General features: G+C 36.2%; 1 protein-coding gene and 1 long non-coding RNA gene across 2 annotated transcripts in view; both read left to right on the plus strand.

Moving 5' to 3' along the window:
- Window positions 1–20199, plus strand: part of gfra4b (GDNF family receptor alpha 4b) — an 84589-nt gene extending 64390 nt beyond the window's left edge. Inside the window, exons 4-8 of the mRNA XM_055178249.2 lie at window positions 6590–6935; window positions 9283–9392; window positions 11689–11823; window positions 17495–17661; window positions 19146–20199. Coding sequence (XP_055034224.1) covers window positions 6590–6935; window positions 9283–9392; window positions 11689–11823; window positions 17495–17661; window positions 19146–19277 — 890 coding nt within the window. The 3' untranslated portion in view covers window positions 19278–20199. The remainder of the gene's footprint in view (window positions 1–6589; window positions 6936–9282; window positions 9393–11688; window positions 11824–17494; window positions 17662–19145) is intronic.
- On the plus strand, window positions 1633–4330 carry LOC141350035 (uncharacterized). The gene is made up of 2 exons (XR_012357931.1): window positions 1633–1936; window positions 3276–4330. It is a non-coding gene; the product is annotated as an uncharacterized lncRNA (long non-coding RNA).
- Window positions 20200–20893: the final 694 nt, after the last annotated feature.

Consider the following 20893-nt stretch of genomic DNA (forward strand, 5'->3'; position numbering starts at 1 on the left):
CCATTTTCGGATATCCGCGAATGATGCGCGATGACGCACGGCCAAGATGGTGATGGCAGGCAACGCCTACTTTAAGCTTCAAAAACGATCTTAAGAAACCAATGGGTGAGGTCATGGACACTACGTCCATCTTTTTTTACAGTCTATGTTTTTAACCCATGTTTGGGTCAAACATGGACATTTTCTAGGTTAATTTAAACCAATGGTTCATATTTTTGGAGTGTGTGAGGACAAAGCTTTTGTGATAAGTTACGATACATGTCACAGAAGTAATACATGTTTAATTATGTCATGTGTAACTGTGGCACTCATACTTGAATATTTCATACATGTTTATTTAGACCATATATTGTGTCAGACTACGGTATGAAATTGGAAAATTGAAATTGTGCCCAATTGAAATTGAAAAGTACAATAATCTCCATTCCTTATAATGTCACAGTGCCCCAGTGTCTTATAAACATTACATTAAAGTGTTACTGTAGTTTTTGATATAGTGTATTACCTTTGTCTGGAGTGTATTAGCTTTGCTCTGAACATTTCACTGTAATGTCTTTTAGTTATGTTCTTGTTTTTGTTCAGTGGTAGATATTCTGTTTGTCAAAGCGCTGCTTCATGAGCTCTACATGAATCAACAAAGGTGTTCAGTGAATGATGAAATCGAAAGCGAGAAATAGGAAGGCATGATTAAATTAAGATTTTTTTTCTTTCTCAGGTTTAACTGACCGTACATTAGTTACTAACTGTGCTTTGCCAATAACCTCACAGTGTGTTCCTATGTAGCCACATTCAATTTAATGATGATGGAGAACTGAAAGGATTTTATGGAACAATGAGTTTCCAAAAAAAATTTGTATTCGTTCTTTCTTAGCTACATTCTTGAGTAGATTTATTCCACATCTGATGTCACCAAACTTTTATTATGACATAATCAAAGAAGAACCTTAAAAGTCTCAAGTTTTTGTTGTTGTGTATGTCTGTGTTTTGTTTAATATGCTTTAACAAGTATCATGTGCAAATTTAAGGGATGCACCGAATGTTCGGCAACCGAAATTATTTCGGCTGAAAATAGCAAAAAACTAATTTTAGGCTTTCGGCCGAACAAGTGAAAAGACTGAATCAATTTTACCGAACAGTGAGGTCTTTGATGACGCAATCAAATAGCAACTAACGCAGAGTGAGAAACGCGCAAATGCAGCAAACATGTTGTTAAGCATTTTAAAGTGTCCAGGAAAGTTTCATTTATCATTTAAAGTCAAGACACCCTGAACACGGCGGTGGCAATCCTGGGTATTTGTCTGATTAATGCACAAGCATGGAGAACGAGAGATTTTAGCTCTTCATCTCATGTCATAGATCAATGAAGAGCGTCAGCAGTATGTAATAAAAACTTCCTAAAACCAGTAAAATCCTACAATGCTTACATTAAACGAGAAATAAATGGTTTATTAACAATAAGCTTTTTGTTAGACTACTTTGTTGAGCGCTTTTTCCTTTTTTCTGTCATCTCCTGTCAATCTTGCCGCCGTCTCTCACTCTTTCCCCTTGCTTGTGCTGCTCAAAATACAGTGCTATATAAGTGTTGTTGCAAGTTTCTTAAGGCAGAGTAATGAATAAGTTACACTGAAAAAAATGATTATGGCCCCAATTAAATGAAGCATAATTCAATTTAGCTAGTTTTAATTATTTTATTTAAGTTTTTGATTTTAATTAATATATATTAATAGGTTTTAAGTGAATTATATGTGCTTTAAATCCAAGTCATTATAATTTATTAAATTCAGTTTAAAAAAATAGTTTGGTTCTTTGCGCATGCGCACAAATGCACATTTTCCCTGGTGCTAAAAGGAGTTTCCAGTCAGGTGCACGGTGACGGAGGGAAAGGAAGACGGGATATTTCAGCCCCGGAGTTTTGCTCAGTCGGTCTATTTGCACAGTAAGTAATATTTCATGTAATACAGCACTTTTTTTTTTACCGTGAATATTTTTATATACTTAAAATACGCCGTTTATAAGATAGCTCCTCCAGGCAGAGTGCTGAAGGCAATCCCAGCCGTGACGATATAAGTTAACCACACGACTCCGAGAGCGAATTTGCTTTTATACAACAGTTCGACGGCACACGTTTGAAAAACGAAAACTAGAAAACAACAAGAGTTATTTTAAAAGCGACTTTGTTTGGGAACTACTTTCTTCCGCCACGGATTTCACTCGGCTGTTTTGAATCTCATAACAAGCCGTTTCTTAATATTAGCGTTTCTTTGTCAGAAGATGTAGTTTTAAGATTAGTTCAGTCGAGAATATATATGTATAATATTCAAATATGCAGTCGATAAGTTAAGAGAGCGCCTGTTTGAACGTTTGCTTAAGGAAGCTTCGGTACGTGAGAACCAGAGAGCGGACGTCAGTGTTCACTCGCCCCGCTGACCACCGCCCTTTCTGGGCTACATCTGACAGGAATTCCCTGGCTCTGATGTTGGCCTTGTCTGTTATTATCTCGCTTATTACTTTGTGCTTGCCAGTACTATATAAAAGTTTTTTAAAAGTGTCAGAGAGATGTTTTTGCTTAGAAATATATAAGTGGCGATATCTCATAACGTGTTTTAATATTCACGTCACGATAAATTCGTTATCAATTGTCCAAATTTAAAAGCTGCAGTGCTTACCTGCAGCTCCACTATGTTTTCGCTTTCTCGGAGTTGCTTACACACACACACACACACACAGATATAAATATATATATATATATATATATATATATATATATATATATATATATATATATATATATATATATATATATATATATATATATATATATATATATATATATATATTTGTGTGTGTGTGTGTGTATGTATGTATATATATATCGCTTAAAAGTTGTTTTATGGACATGAATTGTGTACATGATGTGTGTTTACAGCCACAGCGTCCAAATGCCAAACTTCAACTTTAGATCACAACATGCTTCATATATGAGGAAATTATTTAACAAATACAAAATTCATGTCCATTACAGCTCAACTGTCCCATTACATTTGGCCCATTTAAACGACTGTAATTCCTAAATCCTAAAGACAAATTGGAATTTGTGAATACCCTCTAAATACAGCTCAAAGTGTGCACTCTGTCCCAATATTAATGGAGGGCACTGTATAATATATGGGCAACAGGGGTGTCATAGTTTTTGTAATTACACTTGCCTGTAGACTTGTCAAAGTGTTATGAATCAGAACAATCTGTAATAACAGCTTATTTTTATTTAAATGTAGGACAGTCAACAAGATGACTTATTGAAAGACCTGGAAAACATCACCATGGACATATGTGTAATCAAAAAGAAAGAAGGTGTTCTTGGCGACTATGACGATATTGGAATCGTTGTTGGAGTGATGATTCTTGAGCAGCTCAAATATGTGGCACAAGCCTGCATTGATGCTGGGTACAATCTATGTGCTTAATTTGGCGTACCCCAAAGAACTAAAATACTACTTTTTTGAAATTTTTTAGAAATTCATTGTGCAGATGGATTCTAAAGCTCTCCCCAAAAATTCAAGGACTGATAAACGTTTTAAAGGTGCAGTGTGTAAATTTTAGCAGCATCTAGTGGTGAGGTTGCGAGTTGCAACCAACGGCTTAGTCCACGGCTCACTTCTCGCTTTTGAAACACATAGAGAAGGACAAACATGTCATCGTTGGAGACAACTTAGCAAAAAATTGTCCTTTAAGGGCTTCTGTAAAAAAAATGGCAGCACAAAATGCCGACTTCCATGTAAGGGGACCCTCGGTGTATGTAGATGAAAAAGTCTTATTCTAAGGCAATAAACACATAACGGTTCATTATGAAAGGTCTTTATACACCCCTGATAATATAGTTTTGTATATTATTTTGCATTTCTGTCAAAAGATCCTTCTAAAAATTTCACACTGCACCTTTAATACTGAAATTTTGTAGCAGACATGTATGTGCATGCTCAGCATGAAATGTTAGTCCAGATGTCACAGTCTACTCTGTTTATCATTTAAGACCTGGGAATCAGTAGTTTTAAACATTTTAATAATGCTTTTAATGATTCATAACTGTTGTCTGTAAAAATGTAACACTTTTTTTTTTAAATAATTATTGTGCAATGTGTGAAGTCAGCACTACTGTTTTTGACTTTTGTGCTGTTTTATTGATTCACAAACATTGTGGCCTCTTTCCATCTGTGTTTTTTTTTTATTTTTTATTTTGTGAATGTGCAGTGAGCACTTGTTTTAAACACTTGTACACACAAAGAAATTGTTATTGTACATTTGCTGACATTAAAAAATAACATTAAACTTACCACTTGGTGTATTTGCAAAGCCATTTAAGGGTCATTTTTATATATTGTTTTTAAGGTTAGTGATTGCAAACAATTTCCTTAAAAATGTTGAAAGTTAGTCAATGAAATGTGTTTCTTAAATGTAGCTAAAATAAATTGATTGCAACCACTTACCTTAAAAAAAATTATTAAATTCAATTAATAATTTTTCATCAGTCATAAATAAATAATATACGAGAATGTAGCACAATTAAATATGGCAGAAATTACTAAGCTTTTTTATACTAGGGTTACTAAATAAAATTGATTAAGTTCAACACATTTTTTTTTGTTTAAATGTAGCTTAAATAAATTGATTGCAACCGCTTACCTTAAAAAAATTGATTAAATTGAATGAATAATTTTTTTCAGTGTATTTGCATTTCGTGCGGGAATAGAAGAGACGCTGTATATCTGTTTAGCCAAGACTCATTTATGTGGTCAAATGTGAATGGAACAGTCTATAGCTGATTAGAGAAGTGACCAGGTGTAAGTCCCTATAATAACTGCTGGAATGTAAAAAAAAATAATTGTTAAATAATGTGAAATCTGAAAATAATGTGAAATCTGAAAATGTAACTTATGCAATGGTGAGAAAATTGGTAAAATAATTAGGAACATTTAAAAAATAATAGTTTGGTATTCGGTCTTCGGCCTTCGGTTGAGTTTTTCATTTTCTTCTGCCAAGAATTTTCCTTTCGGTGCATTCCTAAAATTCATCATTCAGCACCATTGCTGAGTATTTTGAGCCATAAATACAGTGGTGTGAAAAAGTGTTGGACCCCTTCCTGATTTAAATTTTTTTTGCATGTTTGTCACACTTTAATGTTAAAGATCATCAAACAAATTTAAATATTAATCAAATATAGCACAAGTAAACACAACATGCAGTTTTTAAATGGAGGTTTTTATTATGAAGGGAAAACAAAATCTAAACCCACACAGCCCTGTGTGAAAAGTGCTTGCACCTCCATTAAAACATAACTTAACTGTGGTTTATCACACGTGAATTCAGTTTCTCTAGCCATACCTGGGCCTGATTACTGCCACAACTATTCACAATCAAGAAATCATTTAAATAGGACCTTCCTGACAAAGTGAAGTAAACCAAAATATCCTCAAAAGCTACATCATGTTGAGATACAAAGAAATTCAGGAACAAATGAGAAAGAAGATCATACCAACAGTAAAATATTGTGGTGGTGGTGGTGGTAGTGTGATGGTCTGGGGCTGTTTTGCTGCCTCATTTCCAGTTATTGCAAATGCTTGTTTGCAGTTATTGCTGCTTAAGGTGGCCCAACCAGTTTTAGGTTTGGGGGGAGAGCACTTTTTCCACACAGGGCCATGTGGGTTTGGATTTTGTTTTCTCTTAATAATAAAAGCTCTCATTTAAACTTCATGTTGTGTTTAATTGTGTTATCTTTGATTAATATTTACATTTTTTTGATGATCTGAATATAATAAAAAATCAGGAAGGGGGCCAACACTTTTTCACACCACTGTATTATGTTTGGGGGCCACATAGACTCATGCTCCAACATTAGCACTAAAAAAATTGTAGCATCTATTTAAATATATATCTATGGTCTGAGATGGTGCAAAACAGTAGAGGTGGGGATTAATTTGTATATTCATAGATCCACATATACTAAATGAGGCAAGGGTGTACAGTTACATTCAAGTTGAGCATGAAGAAATTACTGTGACAAGTAAAACTTTTATTTATGCTATTATGATGCTCAAAGATGAGTTTTAACTAATAAAATTATTGTCTGCAGGGGGTTTTATATGGTATCATATTGCCAAAACGCAGAGAGACTGTAACTGTTTGTCAGAAGATGCATCTTTTATTGATGATTTATCTAAGATGCAGAGGATTATTGAAGAACTTTAGGCTTTGTTTATACTTTTTGCCATATCTCACTAAAATACTTTAGTTCTCTGTGGTAAATATGTCAAATTTGATTATTGCAAACTCAATCCACACTACACTACATTAAGTTTTCCTTTTTTTTGCATGCATATGTTAATACTGTAAGGCATCTGATGCTTGCTCTGTCTCATGCGCCTCATAAGTTGAAGAAATGTCACAATGTACATGAGCAGGTTTTCCATCTTTTTCCATTTCTGGTTGCTATGGCAACCGACGAAGATATACTGGATATTGACTATACTGTCGATACTGAAAAACAGATCACACCTGGGTTCTATTTGAACAAAGAGTTTTTCGCTCCCCACAGATTCTGATGTTGGTATGACAACAGTGAACCGTTGTCTGGATGCAGCCAAAGCTTGCAACGTCGACGACGTATGCCAGAAACTGCGCACAGAGTATGTGTCGACATGCATCAAGCCGTCTACCAAGTCGGGCCTTTGCAACCGGTCGCGGTGTAACAAGGCCCTGCGTCGTTTCTTTGACCGGGTTCCGGCGGAGTACACGCACGAGCTGCTCTTCTGCCCTTGCAGTGACATGGCCTGCTCGGAGAGACGTCGACAGACCATAGTCCCCAGCTGCTCCTATGAGGGAGAAGACAAACCCAGCTGCCTCTCCCAGTTGAGGATCTGCAAGGCCGACTACGTGTGCAGGTCAGTTTCTGAAGCCTCTCTGCTCTGTGAATGATCAAGTAGGGTACGGTGTGGGTGGTGGGATTAAACATCTGCTCACCTTGCATTTCTTCTGGGTAAAGGAAGCCTTGGCTTTTCAAAAGCTCTCTGTAGAAGAGAAAGTATTATAGAGTCATGTTATGGAACGACTTTATGGACACTCAAGGGTGACATGATTTAGATCAAAATCATAATTCTCTTAATATTGAATAGATTTTACATTTCTTGTACATTGGGTGTTATATTCTGGATCCTCAGATGAGAAACGGCAGTGCCACATGTATTTGTGAATAACCCAAAGAAGAGTATCTTTTGCTAAAATGGTGTTGGGGTGTAAGAAAAAGATTTTAACCCTCTGGGGTCTGAAGGTGTTTTTGGGCCCTAGAGAAGTTTTGACATGCCCTTACTTTTTTCAGTTGCACACATTAATGGCTATTATACAACAGTTCTTTCTGGTTCTCGAATCTGATTGGCTAAGAGCTATACGATATTGTACTGATAACGGCACAGTAACCGCTTCACCTTTCGTATCATTCCGCCACCTAGTGAATGGAGGTCCTAAACAGGCTCATCTCTGAATGGAAAAACACAGACGCCCTGTTTTTAAACACTCTCCGTGTGTCTCATTAGTTCACTAGCTCATAAATCAGTCTGTGAATCCCCAATCGGAAGTTATTATTCCATCAAAGATCAGCGCTCTTGGATGTTACGTTAAACTTAATGGGATTAATGTCTTGTCACATCGTGTGGACGATTAACACTTGGAAACTAATGTAACTTAAACACTAATTTTTTTCTGGAGCTATATCTCTTATCAGAATGCGAAAACACCGTGGAACTGCAGGTAAGCACAGCAGTTTTTAAATGTGGACATTGATAATTTATTTAATCGCGACGTGACTATTAAAACATGTTATGAGATATCGCCACTGGTATATTTATAAGCAGCATGCAAAAACATCTCTCTGACACTTATAAAAAACAGTTTTATATAGTACTGACAAAAACGAAGTCTAATTATAACCGAGTGCTCGTATCGCGTTAAGATAAAATGGTAAACCAACAGTAACATTATAGAAGTATAGTTTTATTAACTTTTACCTCGCGCCAAAACAATAACAACACAAAAGACACTAAATATGAATAAGAAAACAAGTACTAGTTTTATCATGACACCAAATACTGCTGATTTGATCTAATTTTTGATCATCAGGCCAACATGAGAGCCAGGGAATCCCTGTCAAAGATGTAGCCCACTAAGCAAACGTTCAAACAGGCGCTATCTTTACTAATCGACTGCAGATTTAAATATAATACATATATATTCTCGACTGAACTAATCTTAAAACTACACTTTGTGACCAAGAAATTGTAATATTTAAAAACGGCGAATCCGTCCATTGAGTTAATATGAGATTGTTACCGGTCATTCCGGCCGCCCTCAAATCCGTGGCGGAAGAAGTAGTTCTCAAACAAAGAGGCTTTTAAAATTACTCCGTTGTTGTTTTCTTGTTTTCGTTTTTCAAACGTGTGCCGTCGAACTGTTGTATAAAAGCAATATCGCTCTCAGAGTCGTGTGATATAGCTCTATATCATCACGGCTGTGATTGCCTCCGGCACTCGGCCTACGGCCTCGTGCCTCTGGCCTAATCACAGCCGTGATGACATAGAGCTATATCACACTCCTACTCGAGCGATATTGCTTAAATATCACATAACACTGTATTCAGAACAAACTGTGCTACAATAATATGTGAGCAACATGCATGTACAATTATGTAAATTATGTTAATGCATGGTTAGTAAAAATCTAAGTTGCTGAAATAAGGCCAATAAACACATACTAAACATTTGTTCACAAGACGTTTGAGTGCTGGATCTTAAGAATTTGCAGCAGACGGATGTAAAAACCATTTTAGCCTCTCATTCACATGAAACAATTTATTGATTTAACTTTTGTAAGACACTTTTTGTTGTGTAAAGGGGATAGGCAAGGGAGTCACTGGTCATGAATATTGATGTGATTCATACCTAAGGAGATTAAGCAGTATCGTAAGGGCGGGTTGGTCCGCAGGCAGACAGCAAGTACAAACAATACTAAGGGCAACTGATAAAATAAACATATAATAAATAAATAGCAATAACAAAATTAATAGTCTTGTCAACTATTACCTTGACATATTTTCATTTTCTTCTGTACAATTTGTTACACCCTCAGATAAAAAAGTACAAAAGCTCACTGGGGCGGTACATTTTTTAAAAGTAAACCATTGTACCTAAATTGTGCATATTAGTATGTACTCTGTATAAAGTTCTGTTTATCCTACAGGTCTCGTCTGGCCCAGTTTCAGTATGACTGCCAATCTGAGGAGCAGTCACCCACCGGCTGCAAACAAGGAAACTATGCAGCTTGTCTCCTTGCATACACTGGACTGATAGGTAATTTATTCAGTACAATAATGTCCAAGTGTCTAAATAATGCCAAACTGTATGGAGAAATGGTGGCATGCACACAAGAAAGAGCGATAATAAAGGAATGATTTTTGGGAAGGGAACAGAACACAAGGGTCCCAACTTGCAATTAATGGAGAGTGATTGGAAATCTTAGCCTTTCTGAAGTTGGAGCTGTTTTTTACCATGTCCATTAAAAGTGGAACAGGGTAGATGAAATATATTTGGGGAATGTTACGCTTTGTAATTCCCGTACACAAATAAACAGATATCTTTTCACCTGTGTGTTGTCTGGTGAGAGATTGGTACACTTCAAAGGCACTTTTAAAGATCTGGAGAGCAATACTTTTTTATTACAAAGTCCTTTTAATTAGGCTTTTTGTTTTTTTACTATACCAGGGATTCCAAAACTTTTCAATTTACGACCCACTTAAATAGGTATAATCTATCCCGGGACCTACAGACATATTTTTAAATGGAAATATGAGAAAATGCGCCTTTTTTCTCTTTTATGATTAAAGGTGCAGTGTGTAAATTTTAGTGGTATCTAGTGGTGAGGTTGCGAATTGCAACCAATGGCTCAGTTAACTGCTCACCCCTCGCTTTTAAAACGGAGAGAGAAGCTACGGTAGCCACCACCAGACAAGCATGTCATCTTCGGAGACAGCTTCGTAAAAAATTTTGTCCGTTAAGGGCTTCTGTAGAAACATGGCGGCACAAAATGGCGGCTTCCATGTAAGGGGACCCTCTGTGTATGTAGATAAAAATGTCTCATTCTAAGCTAATAAAAACTTAAGGGTTCATTATGAAAGGTCTTTATACACTCCTGATTTTATCATTTTATATATTATTTTGAATTTCTGTCAAGAGATCCTTCTAAAAATTACACACTGTACTCTTAAGTAGCTTTCATTATCCTTGTCATATTATCAATGAAATGTAAGTTTAATTGCAATATCAAACTACCTTATGATGTATCATATCAATATCATTGCTTGTCATAAGTTGTATCACTGTTTTGTGTCATTCATCACAGCACTCACCTTTCCCCAATGTGCGAATACATTTTTTTGTGTTATACATTGGACATAATGTAGCAAATTTGAAATATGTTATATATAAAATGCAGACTGTCCTTCAAAAATAATGACCTCATTTGTTTGTGCAAGCACTATATTACAACATCAAGGTACGTGTAAGGGATTAGTGCCTTCTAACTCCCATCAGTTTAGACAACCTGTGGTTACGTTTTAAGGATTTTTGCCTAATAAGTCAGATTGGACGCATTTTATTTTCTGCACTTGTAAATGTATAAATGGTTTCATTTATGGTTTTAAAGATATTTTGGAGCATCTAACCCTACCCTTACCCTAAACCCAACCATTTCTCAACTATAATGTACAGTCACAGGTATTTATCGCACAAATTGACCAAAAACATTGTTAAAGTATTACAAACAATTTGTGTTGCAAACCTTACAATCTGAAGCCATACGATCACTTTATTTGAAGAAATCCATTATTGCAACGTGCATCAATCTCATTCAACGTGAACTGAACTTTAGAGCATGACGCAATCAGTCACGACAGCCAATAGCGCTTCACATTCTTAGCTAACGTAATGATGCAATCGTTCACGAGACACACGAGAGCCAATGTGTGATCACTTGTGCATCCTTTCTTTATATAAATCGATCGTTTGACCTCGATTTACTTGAAATATCTACTTTTTGAAAAAAGTTGTGACTATTGTAATGTATGCTATGTTTTATATCATATAATAAATAAATTGATACGTTATTTACCCTAAATGTTAAAATAGTGTAATGTATAGTCAAATACAATTAATCCTGGTGAGATTTAAGTTGAAAATTATATCTACTGTAAGTACAGGTCATCATTGCAAAATTATACCCCAATATATATAATTTTATACCCTAATATATTAAAGTTCACCCGCTGCCAGTAGAGGCGCTAATTTAGTAAACGCATCTATTGGTCATATTTGGGGAAATTGACAATGACCAAAATGATATAACAACAATCATACAAGTGTACGTGTTGGAGGATATGTTGATAAAATGCTGTTATATAATTAAACTTTATGTATATAAATTAAAAACAAAATTGTTAAAACATTTTTTTGATTTATTTATTTAATTTGAATTGTTTGTTTGTTATAAAAGCCATTTCACACTTGTAGTTGTGCTTTATATATCAGTTGTTGGCACAATAGTATTTTATATGAACAATATGTAATGTTAGATTTTTTTGTAATATTTCAGGCAGCCCAATCACCCCAAACTACGTGGACAACTCCACATCCAGCGTGTCTCCCTGGTGCTCATGCTCAGCCAGTGGCAACCTGAAAGATCAGTGTGTAGAGTTTCTGGACTACTTCACAGACAACATCTGCCTCAGTGAGTCAATACTGATCCTTTACTGTACATCATCTGATCTGTGAAACCTCATAGTGTGTCTACTCTGACAGTACAAAGACCAAAGTTACATAATATTTTAATTGTAATATATAGACTCTCTGTTCTAAACCCTACTGAGCTACTGCACTGTTTACTGTCTGCATGAGTTTTGATTACCGTCTACCCAAACAGAACATCATAAGTGATTGATTCAAAGTCCATTAATACTCACAAAGATTCATCCAGTCCACACAGTTTATTCCAGTAGAGCTGTGTAAAAGCTTAAAGGGGTCATATTATGAGTTTTATGATGATGTGTATGTGAAGTTTTATCTTAAAATACCCCACAGATAATTTATTATAGCATGTTAAAATTCCCATTTTGTAGGACCTAGCAAAAATGTGCCGTTTTTGTGTGTGTCCTTTAAAATGCAAATAATTTGATGAAATGCAAACACTGATCGATGATCTGTTGCAATTAAAACTCAATTGTGCTATCAATTATTTTTTCTCTCACTCTTTTTCTCTGCACTAAATGTGCAGTGCCGTGGTTGGATGATGCAGATTAAGGGGGCGGTATTATTGGCATTGCTACCTACCTCACAAAACAGGCAAAATCTAACCAACCTAATTTTTCACATGCTTGTAAACAATGACGTACCCAAAAAAAATGTACTGGGTTGATCTTTTTCACGTTTTCTAGGTTGATAGAAGCACTGGGGACCCAATTATAGCACTGAAAAGTAAAAAAGTCTGATTTTCATGCTATGACCCCTTTAACATTTTTTGAGACTGTATAATATTTGATGCCATTTCATTCAAAATTTTGAACTAATGATGAACTAATCTAGAGATTTGCATTAATAAAATATGTACTGTAAATTATACTAAAAACCAAACACAAGGAAATCACTTTATTTTTTGTTGTTTTATCTTATTTGAATGTGTGTTTTATTGTATTTTAATTGTATTATTATAAATCATTTTAAGAGTTTTAGAGGCCTCCTTGAAAGTTTGTTGAGGCAAAACAAACTTGGTTGAGTACAGCTAGAACTATAGTCTCGTTTTTACACATACGTGAGGGTCCGCGTACAGTACAGTACACATACCGCCAGATTTTTGTAACCGCACGTACTTTATAAGCGTGAGTTGTGCATGCATGTACAGGGGAATGTAGTATGTAGCCCAGGAGAGCATTGCATTTTATTGCAATGCACATGCATTAAACATCTGTGTACACGTACGAGTCAAAAAAACTATGCTTTGCAAGGCTGTGTGTTTGACCATGCACACTCGTTCACATACACATAAAAACAGATTAGGGCTTAACATTACTATTCAGACTGTCGTTTGCTTGTTGCTAAGCTAAACACTAAATATTCAGAGCCTGAAAAATAGATAAAAAAGTTATTTTCACAATAGAAATGTTGAAAATTGGCCAAAAAATTTTGAAACTAGTAGTTTTTGTTTAACACAACCGTGTTCATTGACAAAACTAAGGAAATCTAAGTCACTGCAGTTGGTAAAAAAATGTAACCCATTCAGTGATTGTAGGTTTTAAACACCCCTAGGGACATACTGTAATTGCACTTTGCTTCTAATAAAAGCTTCCATAATTCTTTGCTGGAGAAAGTTGCATTAAAGTTGAATGTCCTTCACAGTGACACAGCACTGTGTGTATCGAGTCTGCTCCTGCTATTCAATCAACCATTAGTCATGCTTGCTCTGTTATACAGCATGTCAGATCAACCTAAAACCTCCTTACAGAAAACCAAACGTCAGCCTGACTCACTTTTTTTTCATAAAAACACAATCCATTTAAGCAGATGCAGGACAGACTTCTCGTGTCATTTTTAAACTGAGTGCCTGTGGTTTTACTAGGAATAAATTCAGTCATATGAATGCATTTTATACATGTAGAACTAGCCCAAGGTAAGAGGCCTGTAACATTTATGGATGTATTCTTATAATTACTTACATGTATTTTGGTGAGCCATCCAAAGTTTAAAGCGAGCTGTACATTTTTTATCTAATGCAACGTGGCATTGTGGAGGCTAAAGTTTAGTCCATTTTTCATACATTTTTCACACAATTTTCATCATCAGAAAAGTGCACGCATGCTGTACGTGCACCACCAGGTTTTTGAAACCCCTGATTTTCTAACAGCTTCAAAAATTTGAGATGAAATGTCATAGACACATTGTTGCAATTTCACGGCGTTCCAAATTATTATTCACATGCCATTTTTGTTTGTTTTTCCAGTACAGTCAGTAAGTTTAAATTTTTTTTACCCTTAATAGTTATATGACAGTGTGGATTTTATTCTATTAAAATGAAATAAAAATGTCAAAAGATACTTTAATAGTTTAAAAAAATTGCAAAATATGCTGTTACAAATTATTAAAGCGTAACTAAACCCCTGGTTAGAGCCTGACTCCACCCACTGGCAATATTTGAAAAATGCAAGAAAAGTGGGCAGATCCCAACGGAGATAGAGAGGACGAACTAAGCTCGTACCAAGTGTGCGGTGAGATCGTAACAAGGGCGTGGTGAGCTTGAACCTGCTTACGTCACGAGTCATTTTTTGGACCCAACATCCAATAGGAAAATTCAACTGCAGTAGCCACCGTTCAACCTGAAGAGGGCAGCACTCAGACGTTTTTACACCATATATTGCAGTATTGAAACACTTTATATCCAAATGTCAAAAAACTTACTAAAATCAATGAACAGCACTAATAAACCATCATTTTTACAGATCATTAAGTAAAAAAAGTTGGTTTAGGGTTTAGTTACTCTTTAAGCAAGTTGGAGTTCTCCTACAATATGGGAATAAAGATCTTTCTAAAAAGTGTGCATTATCCAAAAAAGCTAATTATTCTTATAACAATTTATATTTCGTGGACCTAAACAGAAATCATCGAACTATTATAAGATTCATGAATGATTCACAGAACAAAAAAGAGATTTGACTGTATAAAGGCTTTTTTAAAATATTTAGGAAAATATTAGGAAAAGGCAGCAAAGGGGTTGTGCACACCAAAACTTTTAAAAGTGGCTGAAAACGCCTAGACAACGCCGAATGCCAGCTGTTTTTCAGCTGAGTTCCAGCTTTCTTCAGCTAAGCGCTTTGGTAGCTCTGATACGTCAGCTGTGAGACGGTTGGTGATACTTGTCCCGCCCCACCTCCACTGTGATTGGACGGCCGCGTGAGAACTGACATTGACGAGCGGAGCTTTTCTTCCAAAGTTGAAGATTTTTCAACTCTCGACGCTAAGCGATGAGCGCGGAAAAACCGCTGGGCGCCGATTTTCAGCGCGGAAGAAAACCGCTAGCTGCTGGCTTATTTGAAAAACGTCGAGCTTCCATTGGAAACAATTGAAAACATGCGCCGGCCGTGTGCGTAAAAGCTTTGGTGTGTCCAGCCCCTAAGTGTGTATTTCTACCCTTCGCCTAAACCAAAACTTGCAAAAATTAAACATTTGCTGTGAGCTCAGAATACAAGAAGACTATTTATTCATTGACATGCCATAATACACTTAATAATGTAGATAAATGTCATTCTGGATTGTTGGTGAACAGCCACTATGTTCAAACAAGACTGTAACATCAAGGAGAGGTGGCAGAGTAATGATTTGGGCTGGAATATTGGGAAGTAAGATGGTAGGGTCCCTTTAGGGTCCCTGAGGGGGTCAAAATGGCATCTAGATGATATGCAGAGTTCCTAAAAAGATGTTTTTTCACAATGTGATATAAAGGGAATCATGTCTTCTGAAATAAATGTACTTTCATGGAGGATAATACACCATCCCATGCTGCAAAAACCATCACTGACTATTTACATTCATATGGGAATAAACTAAGAAAGAAATCAAGGTGTGACCACCATCATCCTCTGATCTTAAGTCCTATTAAGAGCCTGTTGAGCATCATTACATGATAGATCTGTGAGGTGGACAGCACCATAATTCGAAACGTAATTCGAGTCTTCAAGTGAAATAAAGACAAAATTGTATACGTACAAGTTTAATGAATGGGAGAGTTAAAGTCATGTCAAAGCTACCCAGTCTCACAAAGTTATGTACCTATAGTCATGTAATTGTTTTATTCTTTTTCGTGATACTGTCACAAATTTCCAAGTTTTTCGTGATTGTATCTCAAATATCTGTTTGTGTGTTATTGTCATGTAATGGTTAGTCAACTTTTTCCTATTTTCAAACCATTTTCTCTTGGGTTTAGGGTTAGATTTGGTGTTTGCGCTAGGATGTCATTTTAAGTATTGGTTTATACTATTTTTTCGGATTTTTTTTTTAATATTTTCTAAATTTAAACCATTGTAGCGTGGTGTTAGGGTTAGAGTTGGGTTTGGGTAAGGATGTCATTTTATGTAAATCTAACCCTAAACCGAAGCGAAAATGGTAAGAAAATAGGACAAAACAGTTGAGTAACCAATACGTGATAATGACATATAAACAGAAATTCGTGATGCGATCACAAAAAAATTGGGAAATTTGTGACAGTATCACGAAAAAGAATAAAAAATTACGTGACTACATAATTTTGTGAGACTGGGCTGGTCAAAGATATGCTCATATATTATTATGTAACTTGTGTAAATATAGTTACATTGTGTTTGTTGTCCATGCAGCAAATTTGACAGATATTTGTATTTGGATCAATTTAATCCATTTTTTCCATTATATATTTGGTTAAAGTGCATTCTGCTTAATAATTTGGAACAGCATATTTTGCATATTTTTTTACATATTAAAGTATCTTTTGACATTTTATTTAATTTAAATAGAAAAACATCCACACTTTCATATAAATGTTAAGGGTAAATAAAATTTGTCTACTTACTGACTGTATTGGAAAAAAAATGGCATGTGCATAAAAATATCTCTGTTCCTTGTAATTGAACCCACAACCATTGTTGTGCAAACCAACTAAGCTACAGGAACACTTGTAGCTCACATACAGTACTGTATGTAGGCACAATGCACAAAATACAAACTATATTTATGTTAAAAACTATTTTTGAGCATTTGAGCCTGAGCCTTTAGCTCACAGTTAAGTGCATTCAAGCTGTTGACTGGAATTATATGTACCGTATTATTACGGCCCCATCTGTTTCAGTTTTAAAGGGGTGCTCTTGAATTCTGAAGTCGAGCGCTTCTGTTCTTGGCCATTATTCATTACACTCTTTAGAAAGTCTAAAGAGCTTCTAAAGTGCAAAGCACACAGTTGCTCCACGTCGTTTCGGGAGCTGTAAGCATAAATGAATCTCTGAGTAATATCCAAGCTGCTCTCGGCCACCTTCCTCAAGCACCCTATGTATTATATATAGAGCTTCATCAATACGCTCGACATCAGTCCTGTTCAAACAAGATCTCTTACGCGCAGTAACTCCTCAGACAGCCAAGTGGCAGCTCTCTAGATGATGTTTGGTCAAGCCACTCATCTGCGAGTTAATGAGGGGGCTGCGGAGCGGCAGGTGCAGCCGCCGGGCCTGAGGAGAATGCTGAGCGCTCACTGTCTCTATTTCGCATTCACCGAATCAAAACCGGTGAGCCGCGCTTAGCCCAGAATTCAAATAAGCGAAGCGGTTGCGAATGATGGTCCAGAATGTCTTTATTCAGAGCTGTGGTCCTGTTGTCTGTTGCATGAATAGGGAACGCTCTCCTGACATTTGGGAACGGAATGGACTTCGCTCCAACTTCGACCCAATCTTTGCGGCCGGGCCCTGCGACGGACAAAGAGCTACAGCGGCCGACTACTGTGTTCGTCACCATGGATACTGAACGGAACGACATTCTGAGTCCACCCAGACCCACAGAGGTGAGGGTTAGACATTTTATTATGAGTTTTAAGTACCACCATTGTAGTTTGACTTCAAAAAAGTGCCTTCTTACAATAAAGGACCATTTTTGGCTGTTTTGAAGAGATTTCTAGAATTCTAAGACTCTTTAAAATGGCAGATGGGGAAGCTTTACTGTACAGTAATGAGGTAGTAAATGGTAATAATGTGGTTGACATGTTCCACACACCGTGAGAAAAATTGGTCAAACAATGGTCCCTAGCTGTCACTGGGGCTGTGCCCTTTGATAAATAAGTACACCTCAGCTCCTAAAGTGTTTATATTAGTATCTCAGAGGCACGTATTGGTACCAAAGAGTGCATATTAGAACCTTGAAGGTATATGTGACCATGGAGCACAAAAACAGTCAATATGGGTCAATTGTTTTAAATTTAGATCAATACTCCATTTGAAAGTTGAATAGATAAGCTTTTTATTGATGTATGTTAGGATTGGACAATATTTGGCAGAGATACAAATATTTATAAATCTGGAATCTGGGGGTGCAAACAAATCAAAATGTTGTGAAAATCTCCTTTAACGTTGTCCAAATTAAGTCCTAAGCAACACATATAACTAAGTATAAATAAATTTTTTATATATTTACGATAGGAAATTTACAAAATGTATTCATTTAACATGATCTTTACATCCTAATGATTTTTGGCATAAATACGATAATTTTGACCCATGCAATGTATTGTTGGTTGTTGCTACAAATATTGCGACTTACGACATAAGTATTTGACACATCAGCATTTTTAACAGTAAGGGGATTTCTAAGTGGGCTATTGACACAAAATTTCCACCAGATGTAGCCATCAAGCCAAGTATTGAATTTATAAATAGAAATCAGAACATTTAAGTATACAAGTTGAGTCATAATAAATAAAATGGCCCTTCAGTCGTTACTTATTCACAGCACGGCCTCTCGTATCTTATTGCTTATATTAGACACAGACATCTTTTAATTGCTCCGCACAAGTAGCAGTGCTTCACCTTTTGACAATATAGTTCCCACTATGTATATGGTTAAAAGATAGCTGTGTCTCATATGACCTTGTTAATTGTACATGCTGTGACTATACAAACACAACATATAAATGTTGGCGTTATTTTGTCACATATTGGGAGCAGGATGTTAGCTGGAGCCATTTACTTCCAGTCTTTGTGCTAAGCTAGGCTAGCAGTGGGTGCGTCAGACAGGATTACAGGACGCATGGAGACGAAAAGGGTATGGATGGACTTATCTAACTCTGGGGGATACAGTGAATAAGCTAAAGTCTCAAAAAGTCGGCGTGTTCCTTTAAAGGTACTGCCCCAGTGACAGCTTGGGACCATTTATTGACCATTTTCCTGCCATTGCATGATACTGATTGCTTACCATATTCATATACTTTACAATGTTATTAACATAAAAACATGCTTTATTAAAAGGTTTAGTGATGATTTCTCTTTTCTATAGGAATCTGTAAAGGTGAAACTTTTGTCCGACTCCAAATCGTCCTTCGATACGCACCAGAACTCTGCACACGTGTCGGCTGCAGCATTGCTACCAGTTTACATTTGTATATTTCTCAACTTCTTGCTCAGCTAAACGGACCGAGAGAATTCTGGGACGTTGATCCCGACACATGCGTGATTTTGGACCAACTGGAACATTTTTCAGCACCTGAGGTGAAGAAACCGGCCAAAGTGGCCTGATTTTTCTGACATTGAAGTCATTGTGTTATCTGTTTCACCACTTATAAAACGGAGAATTTACAAGGCACTTTTGTAGAAATGAATGTGGTTTGCTAAAAAGCCAAAAACAAAGGTCAGTGGAAAGCATATCTGTACATATGTACATAGTGTCACACAGAGTCAATATGGAACTTTGCTGATCACGAAGAGTTTTGGGGGAAAATCATATTTTTTGTTGTCGGATGGGAAGGAATTCAAAGACTGAATCTACTAAGTTTCTAAAGCCCAAATTACCTCCTAGCGCTCAACACGAAATCAATCCCTGATGAAATGTGGAAAGGAGAGAAATGAATCTGTTTCTTTTCCCTTTTATAGTTCCTCATGCATCAGTTCAACCATTCGGAGATCCCTTGAGCAAAACGGGGATTTAATATAATTCTGTTCAACTTGACTGAAGAGAAGACAAAGGCTATTTCTGATCAATAATGGAATGGTTGTGCCTATGGGTGGGAGTAAACAATATTCCTCCTAAAGCTCATACCAACACCCCAAATGCAGAATGTGCCACCGGGATATAAGCTATATAGTATACTGGCAACTAACTAAACTTCACATACCGATACAGACTCCCATCAAATGTTGTCTTTATGTAAAATATATTCCTATGAGGAGTAAAGATGAATGCGGTTATGATGAACGTGTGGGTCGGTTGCAGGTATACAGTACATGAAGAAAAGAAATAGATGTTTTATAAAAGGAAGGCTGTGAATCTCATTATATGAAACATTCTTTGGTTCATCACATATGCCAATAATAAAAGATGCTGGTTCATTTAAGCCGTTTGCTGTTCCTCTGTGACTCCGAAATTTTGATTTGACTGGCAACAAACTGGCACACGGATATGGAAAAGGTTAGTAAGGTGAAACTCCACAGGGTTGTGTGTCTCTTCCGAAAACACTACATGGGTGCTTTGAGCCAAATGTGTGGAGAAACGGTTATTCATAAAGAGATGAAAACGTATGCAGATTCTTTATCCGTCTCTATGGTCAGGTAAATCAACTGAATTTTGACAAGGCTATTTGGATCTTGAGAAAGAAGGAGGAGGTTTCATCAAAGGTAAATCCATTTGTTCCACAAAGATAATTCATCCAAATTTTCTTCATTGTGATATTTATTAGTAAAGTTTATTATTATTAATTGACATGTTACTAACATCTTTCTAAGTGCAACAGCATATGGTGACCCTATTAAGAAAAAAAGTAATATTTTTACAATGCCTCTTTAGTTTTGGTCAAATTCATGTAATGAATTAGATTACATTTTTTTAAATAGATTCTGAGTGAAATATCTCAAAACTCAGTCAGCCGCTATCATCATGCTCTGTTGCCCAATAACTCAAGATATCAAGATCCTCAGGACACACGTGGAAAATTGGTACAGTTTGTCTTGGCCCTCTTCCCAGTTACAATGCAGCTCTTTCCTCCCAATCCATTTTTACAATGGTTATTGATTAGATCCCAGACTTAACTA

The sequence above is a fragment of the Misgurnus anguillicaudatus genome, chromosome 16 (genome assembly GCF_027580225.2).
Source record: "Misgurnus anguillicaudatus chromosome 16, ASM2758022v2, whole genome shotgun sequence".
NCBI classification, from domain to species: Eukaryota; Metazoa; Chordata; class Actinopteri; order Cypriniformes; family Cobitidae; genus Misgurnus; species Misgurnus anguillicaudatus.